Source organism: Centrocercus urophasianus, unplaced genomic scaffold (assembly GCF_019232065.1).
Source record: "Centrocercus urophasianus isolate 14NV4802_14NV808 unplaced genomic scaffold, USGS_Curo_1.0 seq_11, whole genome shotgun sequence".
In the NCBI taxonomy this organism is placed as follows: domain Eukaryota; kingdom Metazoa; phylum Chordata; class Aves; order Galliformes; family Phasianidae; genus Centrocercus; species Centrocercus urophasianus.
Window position 1 is genome coordinate 84700885 of NW_024884253.1, and position 24061 is coordinate 84724945.

The 24061-nt window shown below is 42.1% G+C and overlaps 1 protein-coding gene across 1 annotated transcript; it reads right to left on the reverse strand.

Moving 5' to 3' along the window:
• Positions 1 to 374: 374 nt before the first annotated feature.
• Positions 375 to 12070, reverse strand: CD83 (CD83 molecule). The gene is made up of 5 exons (XM_042808935.1): positions 11930 to 12070; positions 11609 to 11739; positions 3739 to 3952; positions 3543 to 3646; positions 375 to 2020 (listed from the first exon to the last, which is right to left on the reverse strand). The coding sequence occupies exons 1-5, from the start codon at positions 11970 to 11972 to the stop codon at positions 1865 to 1867; spliced, it is 648 nt and encodes a 215-aa protein (XP_042664869.1). The 5' UTR covers positions 11973 to 12070; the 3' UTR covers positions 375 to 1864.
• Between the last annotated feature and the right edge of the window lie 11991 nt (positions 12071 to 24061).

The window sequence follows — 24061 nt, forward strand, 5'->3', positions numbered from 1 at the left end:
TCATATTACTGCCATCTAAACATGCAGGTCAGCCATGACGGTGCCCCGTGTTTAGAAGCAACACAGGTAGACCGAAGCATCCTTGTGTTTCACTTAATTACTTGTCTGACAGTAGGGGACAGGTGTTTGGGGACATTCTTTGGACAGAAAGGGGAATTTCGAGGAAAATTCAAATAATCTTAATTCTTTAGAAATGCATGAAATTATCCATTTCTTAATCAATTATTCACACACACATGCCTTCTCCCACCGAAGAGGCTGGATCAGACATCTACATTATTTGATGTAATTAAGTTGATTGTAAAAGAAATTGCAATTGATACGGAGTGTCTCTGGGATTATTTGCCATATGTGGCATGCAGAAAAACAAACAGTACGTTATCTCTGAATTTTTATTTCAAGTATGTTACACACATTTACATGTAAAAATTGATTATAAGAAAGCAAATGTGATGTTAATTTACCATGCCCCAAGTAAATTCCATACCCCTTGCAACCATTCTTCTGGTCAGAAGCCCCTCAGATTCCATCAATGTAGACATCTATCCCACTCACAGAGACGCTGCTGAGTGATGCACGGTGCTTTCCTCCCATCATCACTTCAAAATTAGTCAAAGGATTATAGAAAGAGCCTCCTTGTCACAGCCTGAAATTCCAAACTGCACTGAATAATCCTAGTGCTGCAGTTTAGCTTTCAAAGAGTTTTCGTGTGCTTGACTGGCTTGTTTTGTAGGAGGTATTGATTGTGTTCTCACGTGTTTGCAAATTCTCATTTTATGGCACAAATCTTCCCATGGTGGCATAAATATCCGCAGTCACTCTAGACTCTACTTGCTTCACCAGCAGCACTGTAAAGGTGGTCACTTAATTTCAACCTCCAAAGTAATTCTTGCCCTCTTCAGCTCAAAATGACAAGTCTTCTCACCCTTGCATCGTGAGCCTGAATTTGGCTTCTCTCATAGCCTTGTTTCACATAAACTGCATGCTGTTAACATCAAAAGCTGGTGTTTATTTGCCCCATCTTCTGTTCCTGTTTCTCCACAGCTGACTCAATACATCTCAAAGATGTAGACGGTCTGTTTCTCCCTTGGTCATTACTGCTATCATTTGATCGATAGAGGCTTCATTTCATATAGTTGGCGTTGTGTATTATAAATCACTAACAGTCATCTTTGCATGTCCTTAAAATTGCATGTTGCTTCCCTTTTATTTTTGCTTCTTTAAAGTTAACAGTTGTATAGAAGCTTCTTATGGATGAACCTATCTAGAGATGCCTCTAGAAAATGTCTGATGGACACACTATGCAAGTGCATACCTACTTCTCTTGCAGAGATAGGGTTCTTCTCAGTCCAGAAAGACTTTCAAACTATTTTCTTCCTTCCTTATCTGCCAGTCCAATATTTAAAAATGAATGTTAATGTGATTCATCCAGGACAACAGCAGGAAGCTGGCTCTTCATCATACTGGTTAGTCCACTGACAAGCCTAACCTCCAGCCTTCGCACTGCCATGGTGCCCCTATTACACAATCTTCACATCACAAGAGTAGTCTGTCTGAACAAGAGGGCTGCATGGCAGAGTGAAAAATGTTGATACCAGCTTCTTAACAGCATTGTAACACAGTTGTGTAGCTGCAATGGCACTTGTTAGCAACCTAGCACCAAGAAGTTACTGTAGTGCATAATGGTGCTTTTTGAAGGCTTGTCCAGAACAAGCACATCACTGACAGGTCGCCCATACTGTCGGGCAGTCCTGAAGCAGCCATATGTCACCATTTCAGCCCTCTTCATATCACTCCGCTATCTATCTCATGGCATTTGTTCACTGATGAACCTACAATCAATAGGTGCCATCAATAGGGCCAATTAAATAGAACTTGAAGTGAGGCCATTTTTGCACGTGCTGCCACTGTTTAAAACCCGGAATGTTGTCATTTCACGTGTGCTGATGAGAGTGAGATTGTGTTTTGATTCTCTTCTGTTTTTATCGCTGGCAGACATACTCTCTTTTCTTAGACATGTCTAGAATAGAAAAAAAAAGAAAAGAAGACTTAAAATTGAGAGTTTTTGTGTACAGAACATTTTTGAAGTTCAAAAGTTTTGCTTTTTCTCCTTAGCTAATTAAATCTTTTGCATTTATTTGTCAACAGAACCATCCAGTATAAAAGAAAGGTATTGTTTCTTGCCCAGTCAGTGAGCTTTGTAGGTCAAAAAGTCACAAAGAGAAATCTCTATTTGGTTCACATTTTCATGCAAAGATGTTTTGCATCAAATGCATTTGTACCTATTCTCAACACAGGCCAGTCTACAAAATATTTTCATCATGTTGTCAAGGTGAAGCCCCAGAACTGCCACCAATCTTAAACCTAATATCACTTTTGAATTTAGTGGAGATTAGGCACAAAGAGGACAAGGCAACCTGTAAGAACTTAACAGACGTTTAAAAAACAAAGCTCCTTTGTGAAAACGGGGCAATATTAAATGCTGATGAAAACTAGGTTGATACCTGAAACTGGACTCTCACCCAGGAGTAAGATATGGGTCATCCCATCAGAATGATTATCTTCTGATGTTGTTCTGCATTTTTTAACAGCACCAATAAAACTGGATTTTTTTTTATCTCTGGGAATGGGAAATTTCTTTAGAGATCTGAAATTCTTTCAGGACACTGAGCAGAACAGAGGCATCTGCCTTTTCTGAGTGATATCCTTGCTTTCATACTTTCATCCTAACAAATTCCTACAAGATTTATCTTGTCAAACTTTAGTCTGAACAGCACAAATTACTGGCAAGATTGTCAATCTAAGAAAGAGACAGGCATAAATTTAATTGCTCCCTGAAGGTACATGAAAAGCTGCATTTAGCTGCAGCTAATTAGATATTCTCCAATCAACAGTTACGATTCATCTGCTGATGAACAAAACAATAAGGCAGATATGGAAATAGACAGGAAAAAGTTCAATTTGTCCTCCCAAAATGTTGGGGTTGTTTTCTCTTTGTTTTTAACAATGTTATCTGTAACTCTATCTCAAAGCATTCCTACAGGAAGGGGGAGGGAGGAACAAGCCCATTGTTTAGAGATGCTGTTGGTTGAGGCTCACGATGACTCTAAGTCCAGAACTGTGAGTCGCCTGGGTTTTGTGCTTGGTTCACCATTCTATGATTTTATATTCTGTGTTTCACTTTACAGGTCTGAAAAATGAAGCAAAAAATAGGTAGACTTGAATTCATCTGTTGTTCTGTCCTGCAAAGCAATGCCATAGGTGGGATCTGGAACCCAGAAGCCTGTGCCTCTCTGTCTGAGCACATCCTGCTTCCGACTACCAGACAAGAAGGACTGTTGCACTCTTAACTCTTAAACCAAAGAGCACTTGCACTTGGAGTAACTGGAAGCAGAAATGAGCAGCAGGGTGCAGGAAAACAACCGTCTGCTTTGAGTTAGCTCAGGGTGGAGTGAAATGTTTTATCTCTTTTGGGCTCCATCCTGTGTTCCTTGTGCACCTGAGTTTCTGCCTGTCTTTGAAAAACAAAGGGAATTACTCACACAAGTAAAGAAGATGAGCAACAAGTAAAAAATCCCAAGGCAAGTCAGCATGAAAAGCTCAGTTTTGTATTTTTTCAGTTTTTCATCTTCTATTCCAGGGCAACCTAAAATGTAAAATAAGGTGTTATGCTTTTCTGGTGTCCGTAAAATATTTTTTAAACTGTTACCTTCATGAAATGCTAACAGAACATGATACCTGTTACTCTTAGTGTGATGGTGCCACTCAGGTTGTGGTCTCCCCTCTGTTCCCCCAAAGTGCACTTGTACGTGCCACTATCTTGGCTGGTGGCATTTCTGATCCTCAGTTGAAATGTGTTGTTGGAGAGCTCCAGTGAACCTCCAAGTCCTTTTGGATAATGAGATTCCACATCAAGGAATTTCCATGCTATTCTGTCACCAACTCCGGCCATCTGGAAAACACAAATACGTTTCTTGTCTTGGGCAACAGCGTCATCCTAAATTCTAGAGGAGAGAGTTTGAAAGCTGGCTTATGGCTGAAAATAGAAGCTGAAGAGAGATGAGGAGAAAAAAAGCTCAAGGGTGAATAGTACGTTCATGCTCACAATCAAAACGGTTTTGACTATTTGTCTAAATAGGTACAATATTGAAGAAAGTATAGCCTGCCCCCAGAAAGCACAGTGCCTCTCTGGAGGAGCAGCAGACCCCCCTCCCCTCAACTCTCTGTTGAAAACAAAGAACACAAATTGCTTCGACTCATTTGGATTCACTTGCGTGAAGGTCACAAGCAGGTTTTTGGTGTGCTTTGGGAGCATTTGTACGTTGAATTTCTTAATTGTAACCAGAAGAGCTACATTCCTTGGCATTGCTGAGAGGCTACGGGAGGAATAAAGCATATTCCCAGAACAGCTTGTATGGTGGAGCGATAAGATGCACTGAAAATGACAATTGGCTAGGAACCACAAAGAACAGAGGAATCCCTAACCTGATTTGAAAGATGGGAGAAGGGTTTGAATTAGTACATGTCCATTCCTATTCGTCCGTGTCTTTCTGGGATTCCAGGCAGTGTGCCCTCTGTGAAGATTTCCTGAGCAATCAATGAATTTGGGCTTTCTGTGGACCAGCAGAGCCAGAGCTCGCTCACACAGTCCAAGGCTTAATTTTTCAGCCAAATCTATCACTAATATAAGCCAAAGCTTTTTTAGTGTTATTTCTTATTTTATTCTAATAGACATATTTTTGGGCTGCATGACAGTGCTTACATTCTATTGGTATAGCTACTGCATCAGGGTGCAATGGTTACGCTGGAACTTATTAAAATTAACACAGCTGAGGATAGGAGAATCTGGTTTCTCTTTCCTGTGTTTGCATGAGGAAAGCATACTCAAGGATCTGGGGAGAAATACAGGCCTGACGCTTTGCTGTACTTCTGTGCAAAATGGCGTAAAACAAGCTGCAAGTCGGGGAACTTTTTAGGAACTGGGGAATCAGACAAAAGCACAACATTTTCATTATTGTTAATATCCTTTCTCTGAAAGTGGGTTTCTTATATTATTATTAGGGGGGGGGGGGGATGTTCTCTAAGCACGTAGCTGAAACACAGAGCAGTAATTCCCTGGGACTTTCCACACCTTACCCAGTAACAGAGAACAAAATACCTTCTTCCTCTTAATCTCCCAGTAAATTTACCCCAGCTCCTCTTCCTTATTATGCTTGATCCCAAGCAGCAGGGACAAGCAGTGCCTATGATGGCTTTTAGGCTGTTGAGACTCTCTATATTACAGGGATGGTGATATCTTCAGGCCCTGCATGCTGCCAGGACTGCAGCCAGAGCAATCTGAGTACTGGGTTCAGCTCTGGTTACACGTGGGTCAATAGCAGTTAAGTGGATAAAGTTGACCTCCCTCAGATCTCATTTTCACCACTTTCCCTTCCTTTGCCACCCCCTTCCTCAGTGAAATGCAAAACTACCCATAAGGCAATAAAGAGAACAAGCCTGTGTGCCCTATTTCATCTGTTTGTTGGCTGGGTTTTTTTGTTTGTTTGTTCGTTCATTTTTTGTTTTTTTGGGTTTTTTTTTGTTTGTTTGCTTGTTTAAAAAAAAGAATAATTATCAATAATAGCATGACTAATTGTTGCCCAGGGTGGTAAATGGTACAGTGATACTTGTGGCTGAGGTCACATTTTGATCCCTCTGTATGCAATTGTAATCACTGCTGGTGTAAGGGAGAACTCAACGAAGTCCATGTACCCTATAATTCCACTTTCTTATTTTAGAGGGGTCACTGAGCTTTGTTACTGCCTCCAGAGCTTCTTGAGGTGCACATTTAAGGACAAATACTGTGACAGCATCCTGGGGACAGGCTGGCCAGAGGGACTCCTATGTAAGGCCAAGTAGAGCAAAGCCTGCAGAGCCGTATGAACTATGCCTTTGTTGCAGAATAAAAGACAGTTACGTGACGGCCTCACCAACTACCCGTGGGCTCCCTGGCCAGGGCAGAAATCAGGAGAGCCCTGGATGCGGGGTCGAGACCCTTTGCCTTTAGGGAGGAGAACGGTTCATGCGCGCGGCTGCAATTCTAAGATTGCGTGCAGCTCCTTCTCCATCAAATCTTCCCTTCCCTTGGAGCAGAGGCAGGCTAGACTGGTGCTGCTCAGCTCTCGCAGCCTCCCTACATTTCTGAGGCTACAGAGACACCTGGTGGCATTTCCCCAGCCCCTACAGGCAGCGCGGCCATCCCTGCTCAGGGGTCACTGCACCCCCTCCGATGCCTGAACCAACGCAATCTCGGCTCCTGCCATCTCATCAAAACACACCAAGCCCTCCCTGAGCAGCGAAGAAACACTTGAGCAAGTTACCACGGGAAGGCCCTATGCCCCATCATTTGAAAGGAAGCCCAAGAAGTGTTGTTCAACCTCTCACCAGAAAGATCAGTGCGTAGCTCAGGCACCTACAATCACCCAGCACAGCTCAGGCACCTACAATCACCCAGCAATAACCCATGCTGGCTCTCTTTCAGGTGGCAGCACACCACAAGGTAAATGCCAGGGCTGCCACCTAATTAATCCCACACAAGCATGGAGGGATCGAAGCAAATGCTGTTAGTGTCAGCAAACCACTTGTGTAGAGTTGGCTGCTAGAGAGTACTGAAGTGCAAGTTTCACTGGGAAGTGAGAACCTGCAGGCAGGCAGCATCATTCTGCTGCATAAAACCCTCCATCAAGAAAATTAAGCAGCAAAAGAAATGTAAGCCTGCTTATTTGTTCTGTGAAGTACATCATAGGCAGTGCCCTTGTTTTCAGAAGTCAGCTAGGGAAGTTAAATCCGTTGTTCCTCATCACCTCCAAAGCAATGAGAAGAAATAGAGTGGGTGTGAAGCCTTCATCCTTTGAGATGTTTAAACCCTAACTGGACACAGTCCTGAGCAACTTTCTCTAGTCACCTTACTATGGTGAGTTTCCTTGAAAGTTACACCAGTACTCAAAAGCTTGGAAACATTTGATCCAAAGAAGATATGATTTCCTCACATGTATTCTGTGATGAGGTTGATGCCCCGTCCCTGGAGACTTTCAAGGTGAGGCTGGGCACCCTGATCTAACTGTCCCCGTAAATTGCAGAGGAGTTGGACTAGATGGGCTTCAAAGGTCCTATCCAAATGTAAGGATTCTATGAATCTATGATTCTCTGGTCAGCTGACTGATTGCACATCAGGAGTAGTAAAAGTGTAGATATTATAGGGTATAAATATTTTCAGATCTGATTGAAACTAATACTGAGCTGACACATTTCTGGTTTCTGACTGGATGAACTATGACAAATAGGTAGAATTTCAGAGCTCTTCAGCAAATATTTCTTCTTCATGGAACTTAAAAATAAGGTGGTAGAAGGAGGAGCCCTTCTCTTGTTCTGAGCAGGCTGTCCCTTAGCTGTAGTTTTGAAAACTGCTATAGCCTTACACAGTTGTGTCACTAAACAGAGGCAATTCACCTGTGCTGTAGTGCTTGCACCTAACTAATCAATTAAAGCTTGGTTTTATCATGTACATGTGAAAGCAACCTGGTTTCAAGTCAACTCATATTCACTGCTCTCATTAAATACCTCTTCTCATCACACCCTTCCCAGACTAAGGCGATACTTTGGCTCCTAGGTAAATCAAACTGCCAATACAATCCACTTTTCCCATAAAAGCGAATTTTTATTTGAAACAAAATGGTTCAGGTCCAAAACTGATGCCAGCTTAAAGGTGGAATGCATTAACATAAATCTATTTTCTTTTTCTGAGGGCGGGATGATTGTAAAAATAGTTTTGTGTAAAATTTTACCACGAATAAAGACCAAGCTTAAACATTTGACTGCTAAAGAAATCTAAATACTCTATATCCAGCCAGAAGGGATTTATTTTCTGAAATAAAATATCTAGAATCCTGGCAATGCCTGACAGCCAGCATATAATGAACCACAACTGAGCTGAAACCACTTAATAGGTGCATTTTGCAGCACTAAAGCACTTTCACATTTGATTAGTGCTGAAGATGCATTCATATGGTTCCTATATGGTATTATAATAGAGATACTGCTGTTAAATTTGAGGAATAACACACACACACACAAAGCCCCCTAAAACTCTACATAAATTGTGAGCAAGTGTGAGTGAACTCTGAGTGTGCTTTAGAAGAAAAACAAGCACACACACACACAAAAAAATAAAACAAAACCAAACCAAAACACCAAGAACCCAAAGCAACAGCAAAGGAATCACACATGACACATTATCTGGGCCTGGTCAGAAAATTCCCTGACTCGGCCACAGAGCCTTTCTATTTGTTAAGCTAAGGGCACAAAGCAGCGGCTCTTTGCATGTCAAGCAAAATAATTGTTTTGGTCATGATCACAACTCCCTTTCCATCTCAGTCATGAATGCATTGGAGCCACTTGGAGCTAGATAGACGTCTGAGCTTGACTGTATTTCTTTGGGTATGTTACCAACCAGACTGGAATAATATAGAAAATATTTACCGATGCCAATAGTTAACAACTATGCACATTTAGCAGAAGTTATTCCTTTGAAAGAAGGTGAAATTAGTGTGATATATCTATAAGATCTACTTTTATTTTACAATACAACTTCCTTCTCTAAATTTGCCACAGTTTTATATTTTTCGGGGAAGTGTTATGAAGTGTTATTTCTCCACTGAGGTGCAGCCTTCCCTCTTCTTCCTCAAAATCTGTTTTAAATTAAGACTGTTCTGGCTATCACATGAACAACATAACTAAATAACCACTGGGACTTCATCTGGGTATGTTTCAACTTGATTGTCAGGCTGGATATAAAGCGATAGTTACGTGTTTTTATGAAGTGGTTCTCATTTTCAGTGTACCATACAAAGACAAACTGTTCAGTATTCAATAGCAGTGTGAGGCAGAATGGTAAGTGAAGTTTCATTACTCAGATTCTTATTTCATAGATGGGCCACAGAAATTCAAACCAGCCTTTCCATGGGCAATAGCCAGTGCCTGTGTGCTTATGCCCTGGCTATCAGTCCTCACTTGCAAAGCATCTGTATTCCTCGTGGCTTTATAGCACATGAGTTGCCCTGTGTCCCTAGGAGTGGACCACCCTTAATGGCTAGCACTGTTATGAATGTACAGAATTATTCCCACACTCGATCCCATGCCTACAAACAGTCCAGAAGGAGTTAAGGATACTTCTGGGCGTTGGACAGATGAAACACACATGCCTATTTGCAATCTGAGACATTAGCAAAAGCGAAGAAACTGATGACTGCAGTGCTTTGTTTTTACTTTCAGTTGCACTTTGACACCAGAATATTAACTCCTTATAACTATTAGTTCTTCACACAGAACTGTAAAAGCGGGTACTTTTAAATAGCATATCACTTCTTTTTTAAGCAGGTCGTAGAAAACTACGTAAAAGTATCCCTTACTTGGTTGAAGCATGCAGAGGTGCCAGTGGGAAGAGGGGTTTTTTACCATGAGTTCACCCTGTGCAAGGAGCTGCACGTGCAGCACTGTAACACCGTCGCTGTAATTTTTTAAGGCAGCAGAAGCAAAGGTTAATTGCTTGCATTTATTGCACAGTTCAAAGTGACCTCGCACAAAAGATCTATCCTAACAGCTGTTTAAACTTTACAGTCTGAAATTTCATACCGTTGGTCGGAATTATCTTTTAATTAGCCCTTTGAGGGTATATGTGGTGTTTATTGATTAATCCTTTAGCAGTTGTTTTTTAAATAACAGCTCAATTCTGCGTTGGGCAGCCTAGTTACACCCCACTGTTCCCCTGAGATCCTGAAGTTCAGGATGGGGACTGCTGCACACAGACCATGAGGGGACAACAAGCAGGGAGGACTGCAGAGCAGAGGGGCCCGGGAGGCACATTCCAAGGCTGGGTTTAGCCACCTGCTAACTGTCCTTCTCTTCAAGATGATACCCACTCTGCTAGCCCCAAAAGTGGAATAAGCATCATTTCCCCAGCACAAAATGGAGAGCAAATCACTTTCTCCCGTTGAGAGGCTTTTTTAGATTTGATGCTGTGCTTTCTTAGTATGGCTAGGGCTGTGGCTTGAGTTAGCATCTCCAGGAGTGGAATTAACTTCCCATTCCTACTTTCCATCTCACTCCTGGGACAAATAACCAGAAGGACATAATAAGTTGGTTGTATCAACCCCTGTGGGTGGCAGCCATTGCTGCTGATTTGATTTTAACACCTGTTCTTATGCCAGTGCCAGCAGAGCAAAAAGGAGTGAGGTCTGACACTGAAAGGACTGCACTTCCTGAGCAAAACAGATGAAACAAGATGAGGAGATCATAAGGGAGAGGAGATTGGCGGGACAGGGCAGTGCCAGTGCCAGAGTGCTTCAAAGAGGAGGAGCACAGATGAGGGCTGCCAAGGAGGGGATATACATGGCAGGCATCATCAAATATCACCCCCCTTGCACGTGCAATCTGTTTGTGCTCAGGTGGAGCTAAAAGAGCTATGTGACAACACAGAATTGGGCTTACAGGGCTTCACAGTGCTTTTGGCTTTTAGCTTCTGTTTGCTGTCTGTGCCTTCTAGCTGCCACTGGGCCCTGAAGGATGTGCTCAGTGTTGCAGTGCAATTCAGACGTGTTGGCAGGTTCAGCTGCAGAAGTCTGATTGCACGATTTATTCATTTTCCTATGGGGGAATAATTTTAAAACTATATCTGACCAAACTGCTGGGGAAGCCAAGGCTGTGGCTTTATGTTGTGGCAGAGATAAATAAACAGTTCTTGCCCATCAAAAACAGGGGCACAGCATGACAAAACCCTCCTTTTGCCTGTTAAGCAGCACACACTATTAACTCAGTCTGTGTGCTGACATGTGAATACACAGTCCCTACAGAGCAAGTCAATGGACACTTCTTCAACCAGTGGACAACTCTGTCTCTTTTTCTATGAGAAATTTCATACTGAAAGTGGTAAATGGCACCTTCTGCTCATTAGCCAATGGATCCTTGTAGCTCTCCCACAGACAGGCAACAAGCAGGGTACTCCTGATTTGGAGATGGCAGGTAAGTCAAGGCAGCCAAGATGTGACTTAGTTTACTTCTACAAACAGATGACTCAGGATTTATTGCTCTCTGTCTGTATTCTGCACATCCTTCCCTTATGTTCACCTTAACTAGACAAGCCTTTCAAAGTAATTGTGTCTTTTTGTTTAGCTCTTCTATTGCAAACTAAAAATCAGTTCCTTTCTGAGGAAGATCAACCAAGAGACAGCATTACTGGTGTTATAAGGTTTTCTAAAGAAAATCCTGGAAAGTCTCTTTGAAGTGATGTTTGGCAGGCTGCACATGGAATAATCCCTAAATTCTGGTCCCTGCAGGCTAGGAATAGTTATATAGAAAAGCAGGCCAAGAGCAATGCAAGGGTCATGTTCAAACAGCCTGCCTACAATGACACAGAAACCATCTGTTCCCCACGATCAGCTCAAATGCTGCCTTATCTCTGCTGCACTGACAGAAGGATGCTTTTTCACAAAAAAGCCCATTCTGCACAAGAGAAGCCAGTATCAAGTAAGAAGGCAAAGCAGACTACTCAAGTTACTTCAGCTTTTTTTCTTACTTTGTACCAAGACACTGCCTGGTAGGTGATCGAGGAATCCTGAAGAACTTTACAAGGCAGCAGAGCTTCTTCAGAGCATGTCACAGCAACATCTGGGGCAGCCACAGCAGCTCCATTGATCAAGCTCCAAACTGCCAAGCACAGATATAAATTGTTTTTATCAGTGATCACCCACGTAATCCTTTCTGTCTTCCCAAAACACATCCCCATAAAATAAGCATTAAAAATAAATAAAATAAAATAAAATAAAATAAAATAAAATAAAATAAAATAAAATAAAAATAAAACAAAATAACGAAAACTGTAAGGCTCTCTACATACCATTGCACAGGGTGATGAGCAGACTATAGGCTGCTGAAGCCATGGGTATTGCTGCTTCAAATCGCAGAGCAGCAACACAGTGCCTCTTTGCTGGATGGACTGTGAGAGCAGAGTGAAACTGCTTCTGCTTCTAGAGTGATATTTCTGGACACAGACTGGGGAATCCCCCAGAGGTCTTACCTTGTGGTGCCCCACGTCACAGCGAAAATTCCTACGTGTAGGAGCCTGTGCTCCTCCCATCAGATAGTTAGGTCACTCCCATTTCTCAACTGCCTGCGCTGGTAGAGTCTCTTCTCCTTTATTCTTTTCCCCCTCTGCATTGATCTGAATAGAAATAAGGTTAACTGTGAGGTGCTGGGGTCAGCAAGAAAGGCATCAAGAATTGGCATTAGAAGAACCTCTTTTGTGACTGATGAAAGGAGGGGGGAAAGGGTTTTCCAGCCTCCTGAAATCCCCTCTCAACAATTTTTCTGCAAATTTAAAAGAGCAGTGGCTGTGTAAAAGCTGACCTCATGCGATGGCATTTCCAAAACCACATCTGAAATTTCAAGTCACAGCACCTGTAGAGCTCTGTGCCTCGGCTCAGCTAACCAGGAGCTTACAAAACAGCTGAGTCTTACAAACAATATGCATGTATCTCCTCCCAGCATAGGCATTCATGTTTTAGGAGAAGCAGCATCACTTCCAGTGCGTTCTGTCATCCTCAAAACAAGCAGGGGCAGCTCAAGTGACATAATTCTACCAAATTACATGCTGGAAAATTTCCTTATGAAAACAAATCAAGTCAGCTCCTAGCAGAGGAACTGTTTGGACATCCCCTTTAGATAGCTGGAAAAAAAAAAAAGAAAAAAAAAACCAAAGAAGTCCTCTGCTCATGATCTGCAAGAGCTCTTTCCCCTTGGAGAATTTTTGAGGAAGTCTGAGGTTGATCACAGAAGCACTTACAAATGATGAAACTCTGAAAGCTGATGACACATTATTTTTGGAAACAAGTTCTGGCTGCTCTCTTTAGGCTACTGAGACCCAGGTGGTGAGAAGTCATTTAGGAGGCTTTTGATTAAATTTCTTGGATGGAGAGAGTATGGTCAGCCCATTTTGAAACCAGGTTCCAGGGAACCCTAAAGCCAAATCACCTATAGAAAGCATTGTGAGGACAAGTCTGTTTGAAAAGTCCTCAGCCTGTGAAAGTCCATCTTACACCAGTAAGCTCTGTGGGTGACTAACGCTTTCAGAAACTCCAACATGATCTAAGACTGAAGTTAGACAGCAGTTTCACAGGGGCCTCATTGTTGAAATAGCCTACTTATTTTTAAAGCTTCTGTCTTCATTGACCGACATGATAAATGTAACAGGCTCTGAGCTTTATTCTGTGAGTGTCTTCCTGTTTGAAGGACTTCAATCCATTTCTTAGAAGACAGATGCAAGTGAAATTTAAATTCCAGTGGGTCTCTGTGGAGGGAGAGAAAATCCTGACCTGCCACTGCTTTCTCCTTCTTGAAGTAATGGAGTCCTTGAGAAGAAGGCAGAAGTGAGGGTTGGGGTGGTTTTGCTGAAGGAAATCTTAGGGAGAAACGAGTTCCAGTTAATATATTTCTCATCTGTTCTTCATGAAAATGATGGCTCTCCTGTCCTCATGAGCCATTCACATCAACCCTACCTCCAAGCCGGGCACTTAGTTTTCACCCAAGTGCTTCATTCCATGAGTCCTTCAGAGCTACATATTCACCTTGCATAAATCAGTCAAAAGGCAAAAACTTTCTCTACCTTTCCTCCCATCACAGGAAAACCCATTCTGAGTAAACTAGAGCAAGCTGCCGCCCCTGCTGTAGATCAGCCCACAGTAAGCCTCACCAAAATGACCAGACCAGATGCAGTTTAGAGGGGCTGTGGCATGCTTAAAGTCTGAGGTCACGGGTTTGCCCACACAGAAGTGCAGTAACAGGTAAGCATAAAAGGACAAGCTTGAGTTTGGTCTGGGAAATGTACATGGCACACACATTTGCCAAGGAGAAGTTAAATTACATTCTTCCCGTTGTTTAAAATATAGGAGTAAGATCTCTTAAAACACTGTTTTTCACTCCAGAACAGGCACAGCTTCAAGTGAAACAGCCCTTTTCCTCCAAAAGTATTCGCATGCTAAGCTGCCATTCCACAGAAAACTATGTGAAGCTTGAGAGCGACACATGGAAAACAGAAACTGAAACTCCCTTTGCAGGGAGGAAGAGAAATCATTTAGATTCTAAACTTTCCCTGACTGGGATTTTTCTTTAGGGAGATTTTGAACTGGGCTGTACTTTCCGTTCTTTTAATAACTCACATGCTTTCAAAGAGCAAGACCATGCTCTCCAGAGCCCTGGAAGAGCTCTGAGTTTCTCTCTGCTCGTGCTCAGTGGAAGTGATAGGAGCTCAGCAGGACTGGTCTGGGTGCAGGAGTGAGGAGCAGTGTTTGTCTGTTGGGCTGTTTCTGTGATGACAAATGCACACCTTTGCAGGGCCCCAGGAGCAGGATGGTTGTGCAAGTGGAAGTTTACCATAAAATATGTGTAACCATAAAATATGTTCTCCTGGGGAACTAATGAGATCTGCATTCCTACAGAGGTGCCCTATTGCCTCTTTCTCTCCTTCCCATGCAGTATCACCCGCTACACCAACAGTAAACCCTCAGCCTCACCGAGCAAGAAGCACCATTCTCCCTGGTGAGCCCAGAGCCATGCATGTGATGACTGACATTAGCAAGCAGCATGTAAAGAGGCTGCATCCTGCCTACCTTTCCTTCAGCAGGGGCATTCCTCTGGATCTCTGACCCAGCTGCCGATTTTCATGAATTTCATAGGCACTTAATTCTCTTTGAGCCCTGATCCCTCTGTCAGTTTGATAGAAAGCAGGTTCAGAACATACTGGCTGACAGACAGCCAGATGGCATGATCACAGAAATTTCATTCTCTGAGGGAAATGAGGCTAGAAGCTCAAGGATGGGGGATGGATTTGTGGAATAAGGTTGAAAAGTTAAGATTCAATATTTTTTTCAGTTTTGATGGAGTCTTGGGAGTGCTGTTTGCAGAATCAGATCCCTTTTCCTCAAACCGAATAGGTACTGGCACCCTTGGATAATTGGTAATGGGTTGATGTTATTTTTTATTCCAGTGTGTGCCTACAAAGGATATCTCAGATTCTTTCATATTTCATGCATTTACCCCTCAGTGTTGGTGTTTACCAGGAAGTAAAGAGTGACAGTTAAATATGCTGGGTATTCCCTTCCTCCTTAAAGAAACAGTTTAAGTCTCCTCAAGGTGCCCAGAGTGCCATGAAGCACCAGAGGTTGAGATCCAGATGTCAAAACAGCATTTATCAGTTCTGGCAAGGCACAAATTGATCTGTATAAGATTTGACAATCCATTGTTCCTCTCCATTTAGGTTCCCATTTTGAATACTTTTCATCCATGTGCCTCACCTCTGTGTAGCTACAGAAGGAGGGGGGGAATTTATTTTATTATTATTGATCTACAGGGCAGAAATAAAAAAAAAATGTCGGTATCAGTTCAACAGACAAAAACAGGAAGGCTTTGATTTTATGTTTCAGCAGACAACTGTTTATTTTAATAATGCAGTGCATGTAATGTGAGATCCTAGGCACTGTCAGTCACAGGAACAATGACAGAAGAATCCAGAGCAACAAATAAAGAACGGCAATGAACTCTCTCAACAGAGCTGCAGTCACAGCGTTTACTTTTCTGTCATCCTGGGGTCTTGACGCTCGCCATGCCAACAATTAAAAGCAACTGAGGGTTTCCAGATTGAAGTTAATGAGAGGTACATAAATTACTCATAAACTGGAGTCAGAAAGGTTTAAGGACAAAGTTCTCTTCTCTGGCCGTTTATGACAGGTGTTGATCCAGGCTTCGCTTTGCTGTTTAAAATTAGCAGTCCAACAATACTGAGAAACTAAACATTGAACCTGTGACCTGCTGTGTGTCTCAGGGCTTTGCACTGCAGGCTGTCCTCTGCTGCCAGTTGAATAAATAAGCCCAAATTAGTTATAAACAAATGGTCTGTCTTCTGAAATGTCCAGGCTTTGGAATGCACAGTTTGAGCTGTGTCAGCCTTGTTCATCAAAGAAGTGATTATGCATACTCAGGTAGAAGTTGAAATGTGCTACATAATGCAGACACAAAACTGAAATATTCAAAATCAGAAGCCTCTTCAGAAGCTATTAGCCTGAAAGCTTAGGAATTGCCTTTAACAAAATGAAAGCAAGAACTTATCTGTGTCTGTATATGGAACAAGGCTGTACTGAAGCTTCACCTAGTACAGCATCTCATCTCCAACAGCCAGCAGAGAGCTACTGCATGGTCAAGCAGGCCAAGGTGCTGCATTCAGACTGCAGTGTCCACTAGACGTGTACACTGAGATTTCTTCTTTAACAGATTCCTGGCTCTCTTTTATCATCAGTTTGCCAGATAGTCTCTGTCACCAGTTTACAAATTTTGGTGGACCTTCCACTGCTCAGCTTTCACATGGGGTCATCCTTGCTGTCTGCTCCAGGAGGTAAGGAGCAGATTATCAACTACTGTCTCTAGTGAACTTCACAAGATGTTGTGGTGCAGTCCCTCCAGGCCCTCTGTGATTTCAACCACAGCCACTGTTGCACTTTTGCCTTTGTTCAAATGCAGTGAGTTGGGATGACTAGGGACTTACCTAAAACTCCTCCATGAATCATAGCCTGATCTGAGTGGTACCAGAATTGTTGTAGGGAGAAAATTCCAGGATTGCCTCACCTGAACTGTGGCTAGAATTCAAAGTTTTCTGCTTAACACCAATTATCTTGATGTCCTATAAACAAGGGTTCTAATTGAAGAGCTCCTTGAGCTCCCAATGACCACAGCGGGCTGTGATCCTTAATCTCTCCCTGATCTCTGATACCTCTTAGATTTCTTGAGATTCATTGCTGATAGATGTCAAAGAAAAGGAGCCCTTCTGGGGCAAACCCATCCTCTGATGAGAGCTCATTAAAGGGATGTTGAGTAATTCATTGGGAGAGAAGGTCCTCAAGTGTACAATTGAATTTATAAGCCTTCCTTCCAATTTCTGTGTATAGGTTTTCAAGCAAACATTGCTGTTCTCAAAAATTTAACTAAGTCACTATATTTAATTTCAGTAAATATCATTGAATCTATGTGTTAAATTGGCTAATGATTAAGTGCTGATTAAGTGCTGATTAAGTGCTACTAAGAGTCATACCATCTAACTTTGTGATTTATCATAAAAATCTTAATAAACACTAAATTGCTGCTAAAACTACAGCTGTGTAAAAATCAGTCTATGACACAAGAGTAGTCCCCACAAAGTCCCAGCCTTGCAGAGCTCCTTCTTGGGCTCTGCTTCTCTTGGCCATGACTATTTCAGCAGAATTCTATTATTCATCTGGTTTGCCCCCAAATCGTGTTACAGAAACATTTATTCCTACTTGTTCTCCCATCTTGTTTCCTTCACATGTATGGCCCCACTTGTCACCCATGCTACTGGAGGAGAATGAAGGATCTTTGTGAGTCACTATGTACCCCTAGCCAATCTCACAGCCCAGCAGGTATATAGGCCAGGAAATGATGCTCCAGCAGGTATGTAGGTCAGGAAATTGTTCTCAGATCAGCAGTATGTGTGAACCACAGGGTGCTTTGACCATTGGGCAGCAGCCAGGAACCTGATCATGCACACAGTTTGTGTCAGGCTGCAGGCCTTCTCCTGGTGCCTCCAGAAATTTGCATGAGTTTGTTTTTTGTAATGCCTTCCCCATCTGAGGTCTCAGTATGTCATGGGATTTCCTGATAAACTTCCCCCACCATCCCCAGTAGCAGAAAGAGGAAGCCTGGTGGTGGAGATCCTGGTGACAGTAGTTCTCTATCCATTTCCTTTTCCCTTCAAGTCTCCCAATACGACATCACTGAGCAGGTTCACCGACCTCTCAGATACCCCCACAGAGTCATGCCCCACGTCCCACTCTGGTTCCTTATACATATGTTTCTGACCACTTGACCTTGATCTTCCCATCTTTTCCCTCTGTTGTCCCTGTTTGGCTTTCCCCAGGTCTTTCACAGAGATCAGTGAAAGATCAGTGGAAGCAAATACTGACATTTCAGCAGAATGCTGGCCTAGACTGAACACATATAAGGCATCTCACCCCTGCTATGTGTAATGCCTCCACCAAGTTGCCTTCCAACTGTATGGCCCCTTTTCCAGCTCATTTATGAATAAGTTTAACAGCAGGAGCCCAGGAACAAAACTCTGTGGAACATCATTGGAGACCTCCCTCAGACATGACCACTGCCCACTTATCCTCTCTTTTAATAGATTATACACATGAAAACTTTTCCTCTTATCCCATGGTGTCTTAATTTCTTTCAGTGCTGCCTGTGATGGACCTTTTGTTGCTGCAATTGTATGTGGCTGACCATGTTGTGCACGTGATCCTTTCTATTTTCCATTCTTGGATACTCGTATTTTCTGCAGAAAGTCTCTTGATTCTAATAAAATCCTTTATCTTGCTGTTAGTCATGTTAGCTTTGCTTTTGGTCTTTCCCAAATCTTCTTCCTCAGATAAAGGCTTAGAGTAAATGTTTATTTATTTTTAGTCACCATGCAAACATTCTAGTCTTCAGGTATCCATTTTAGCTTCTTTTTAACAAGCTTGCCTGTTACTATGTAATTCTGTTGCAGTTGTTTGTTTGTATGTTTGTTTGTTTTTGCTTGTTTTCCTTAGGCAATCGAAGTATGGTCACTGTTACAAGGAGTCTCTTGAGCAGAGTCATTTGGAACCAGTTTCTGTATGTTGTTCAGGGCTGATACAAATGCTTTATCTTCACGCAGCAACACTGGTTTTCAATTTTTCTTTTTTGTTTGTTTGTTTTGTTCTCTCTTTCAGCTGCATCAATCCCTGATGTGATGTTTGCCTCTTACTCACTTGGAGAAATGGTACTGTTACATTTCTTGCCCTTCCAGGAACTCTGATCTCCCTCTGCATGTAATTGGTGCAGACATTTGATCTAACTTTGATAAAACACATTTATGAGGGCTGGAATGTCAGGCTATACAGATTCTGTGCTGCCTGCAAACACAACTAGTTAGCTACTTTGACACAACGCTTTCTCTAATATGTGGTACTCTTTCTCTACTGCTGTTGTCTCCTATGTTTCACAAAACTGTTGTTATTCGCTGCAGGTTAAAGCTTTCCTGACTTCCTGCACTGAGTATCTGCAATCCTGAATCATATTTTAGCACTTGCCAGATTCTCCCTACCTTCAATTTAAAAGTTTTCTTAACACCTTTTTAAGTGTCATTTCTGGTCTCATTTTAGTTTGCCTGAATCCAACTACATATGTTTTCCCATTTTCTAACAAGTTCAGCTCCCTTGTCTTCAACCATATCCTAATCAATCATTGACAATGTCTCTCCTTCAATTGCTCTGCTCATCATACTGGTGGCATTGCAGCTGAAGCTACTGTGGAGCCTGTGTAAGCCTCCAGCTGACTATCTGGATGTATGCATTTTGCCTCCAGAAACCCTTTCTTCTCTTCCCTATGTTGTTTCTCTGTCCAAAGTTCCCTCAAGCCTTCCCCAAGAGACTGCCCAGACATTCCATACCATCCAGCAAGCAGATAGTGCATCCAGGGGTCTAAACCACTATGCAGCCTTTTCTGGTATCACAAACCCACATGGATATATGCCTTATACAGCATGTGTTCTGTTACTGTATTTTTCAGAAAATTGGGATCTGAAGAGGAATCTCAGTGCAAAAGCACATGTGGTATCAAACTGTGGGATCATTTGTGCCCTCCATTGGGCAAGAATTCTATCCACAAAGCCTTCCTCCACCTCAGCAGCAAGAGGGCTATAAGTCTGTAGGTAGGACTGCTCAGTGGTGCTCCTAAAGGGATTGTCTGTACATACGTCTGTTACCCATAAAGGTTTTAGTCCAGATGTCATGGCCCCAAAGACTAGAAATTTGGGCTTATAGCACTGGATACGCATATTCATTACCTATGTACTGCATAAATAATAATTTATGGTGCTCAGTGGAGCAAACTGAGAACTCATTTTCTGCTCACTACTTAAATACCCATCTGGTGCCTTAGTTTGCCCATCTATCTCCTCATTTTAGGTATTGATATCACACTTTTTTGATCATCTGTGCCTGGAGCTATGGATAGTGCACATGAGACTGTTCCTAATCACAGTCTACCTCTTCTCTAGCAGAACAGCATTCACATCACCCAGTTCTGACCACTTCCCAGTGCCACTTGTTTGGACCAGCTGTGACGTACAGTGATTTCTTTGATTATTTCTTACACCTTTTCACTCACAGCCAAAGAGGAAAAGGTCAGAACCAAAACCACAGTATAAGAGATGTTGAAATAAAGGGCCATTCGTAAATACATAGTGTTACATTGCTTTGCACTCCGGTATGCTTTGGATCTTCCTTTTCATAGATCGGAAGGACATTTTACTGATGCCTCAGTTTAATTGCTTTCAACAGAGACATTCCACAGGAGACAGAAATTAGGACTTGAAAACACAAGACCTGTGTTTTCTTATGTAGGACCTTATGTACCTTATGTATCCTACCTTATGTAGGAACATAAGGGATTAAAATATGTTTAGTCTTTTTGTTACAATTTTTCTCCATGCTAATAGTTGATCTTTTATTCCCCTTTAGTTTTTACATCAATAATCTGCTCCCTGAGGCCTGAGAGCTCCACACTCACGGCAGACAAGAAGATGGAGAAGACAACAGCAGAACAGCAACATCCCACAAGGATGGTGAGCCACCAGACATGCAGTTGTCAGTGGAACAGCAATTTAATTGAAGGTGTGCTAGGATGTACCAGCCTGCCTGGGACTGAGGGACCAGGAAAATGAAGCAAGGGAGCATGCTCATCTGCATTACCATGAAGTTTCTGGAAACCCCTTAGCCCAAGACAAGGATACAGGGCTCTCCCAGACCTTGAGTCACATAGCCTCTCTCATTCCTTCAGCCTAAGTCCCTGCACAAGAGCAGATTTTATAATTTTGTTGTCAGCAAAATTATAAGTAACTGTGCTGATGCGTATAAGAGATGGAAAGGGGAAGCACTGTTTTGTGAGGGGGAGGCTAAGGAAAAAGGTGACGTGTGGTAGGAGGATGAGCAGTGAGAAATGGAGAAATGAAAAATAGAAAGTTTTTGTTAGAGCTGTGACAAATATGGGCTCAGCTAAGTGTAATGGAACAAGACAGCCGAGTGGGTAGAGACAATTTTGTGGTCTTCTGGCAGAGGAAGTAGTGACAAATATGTGAAGATAGTAAAATAACCTACGTCCTGACAGCCCCAGATCTAAAGCTGTGGGGGTTTATGCTCTGGGGGTTATGCTGAGGGCATTTTATGATGCTACTGGTCCAAGCTGCCTGCCCAGTGCCACAGATTACTGCTCCAACACTGTCTCATCAGAAATGGAGATGTGCCCACGCTGTAGGCACAAGATTGATATATTGACATAAGCTGGTGGCTGTAGCTCATTCAGTTCACTAGAAAGAGGACTTGTGTGACCAAGGACTCTTGTTTTTATCCCCCTCAGACTTAGTGCAGTTGATCAATAGCTGAGGTCCTGAATCTCTTGAGACATCATACCCTAAGCAAACAAGTGCCAAGGGTTGCCAAGAGAGCACTAGAAGAGTCTGAACACTATTTTAGCCAGTTTACTTGCATTTAGGCCTCCTTTTCTTTACTTGTCACAAGCTTATCTGTCACTCTAGCTGGCAGAAGGTACTGGAGAAGAAGCTAGTGGCCAAGAAGGGCAGAGCTGCCAGGAGTCAGAGGTTGGCCCTGCTGTGATATTGCTGGCACAGGAGCTGCCAGATTCAGGGGCTAAAACTGGGCCCAGGGCCATTGGCAGGTTTGGGGGGGCCCATGGGATTATGCAGAGACATTGTGGATGGTGATGCTCTCAGGAACACGACAATCCTTGTGTGTCCCTTCCAACTAAGGTTATTCTATGGTTCTATGGTTCTGTGGCATTGATCAAGGTTGGCATTTTTCATCATCTCTGCTCGCATTAAGGAATTATAGAGAAAAACCTGCTCCAGCAAACAGGTGAGTAGCAAAACAAAGCTGAATCCATACTCAGCAAAACTCATGATTGCTTCCTTGTTGAGTACAAATTCCCACTAAGAAGACAAAAAGATGCCAACACAGCATGACGCCAGCTTTGCATCTGGGGATTTGCTTTAGCTCTGACTACATCTACCTCAGCATGTGGTAGGATGAGCTGCTACTAAATGGCAAGTGCTCCCATGAGAGTCATGACTAATGGCTCCTGCTTAGCTAGATGATCAACCATTTAATAAAGGGTGAGCTTCTACACCTTTCCTTCCATGGGGAGCATTATTGCATTATTTTTCCTCTCCTTAGCCACTTATTTCTACAAAACTGATAGAAATTTAATGTTTTAAAAACTTCTCTTCCTTTCATAATGCTACCTGGAATTGCCCAATGGATTAAAAAGTAATTAGGAACAGTTAAATGGTTGTACAGATGTTGACAGAGAGAGATAAAAAGCATTAATGTATTAGGAAAGCACTCATAGCAACATAGTTTTTTAAATTGTGTAAACAACCAACATGTAATTACTAGTTTGAGGATTATACTGCATTTCTACACAAGTTTGCCTCTAACAGCTTGAGAGATAAAGGAGCTGAGAAAGAAGTGGCCTTGTTCCATTGCTTAGACTTCATGCTTTGATGGCTTCTCTGGGAAGGAGTGATTGCAGGGCCAGGGCTCAGCATGAGAACTTCCATAAATATTTTTCAGGGAAAAAAAAAGTTTTGGCTTCACACATTTGAATGCAGATATTTCAAAGCAGCAGCAATCATCTTCCTTCCCCTCAGTGTTTTTGAATTAACCCCCACTCAGCCTCCCCGCTTTCCTTATTAGCCTTTCCCTTCTTGTACCTCGAGACCTGAAGGAACAGAGGTTGCAACTTTTACTGATGCTGAACTTTTCATTAGCTAAAAAGTAGTAGTGCTTCTATGTGGTATCTGACTCTCAGAGAAGTTCAAGTTTTAGATACAAAGTTTTGTGAATAATTACTCCTTAGGATTGCTTAAAATACAGTAACAACTACATTTGATATTGATTCAAAATTTTACTTGTTTTTGAAAAGGAACAGATGCTGCTTGTGTGTGTGCTTTTCATGAGGCAGATTAAACACACTCTAGAGAGCACACACCTGAGCCAAAGGTTAAGCTTTCTCAGCACGCCAGCCAGCTACAAGCTGCTCTGTGGTTTTCAATTTTGGTAATGAAGGCTTATAAAGAGAATTGTAAAAAAAAAATGACATTTTATTTATTTCTATGTAAAGTTTTATAAAGTACTGAAATATATGTTTGGATTTTTTTTTTCTTTTTCTCTTTGGTGGCCTGCAAAGGAGAACATCTGGTTTTCTACCTACACTACTATTTAATTTGGAAAATTCCAAGTCTTCTAATAAATTGATCTGGCAGCTTTCACTGCAGGTTTACAAGTTCAGTGGTTTCTAGTACCAGTCATGCTTGCAGTTCTGCCCTTCTGAGAATCCTATTTCTCTCAAGACTTGAGCTTCTGTCCAATTAAAGTCTGAAATGGCTTTGCCATGTCTTCGGGTCACCATACTCTTATTGAGAAACACCTCATTTGATTAGTCTCATTGCCATTGGATTTTAAAATGATGGTGTTTGTGCCTGGGACAAGCACTCCATTTATTCCATGGAAGGCTGTGTTAATCCAGAGAGTTGTGCCAGTTACGTTGGGGTAAATCATCTCTTCAAAATGTTCCATGTGCACCCAAAGCAATGTAGTAAAAACAGGTTGGTGAAATAAAAACAGTGATCTGTCACCAGGTATGTCTTGGAGTAATTAATGAAAAGCTCACTGCGTTCCTTCCTCAGCCTCTGAATCCATCTATCACAATTTAGTCTGCGTATTTCAAAAGCAGAAGAGGAATCGATGTTGCATGAGTGCTTAAAATGTCAGAGCCACCCAAACAAGCACAGGATGTGTCATTTGTTGATGATTTTTACTTAGAGATTATTAAACTGTATCTTAAGCTAAAAATCTGATTTGCTCATCTT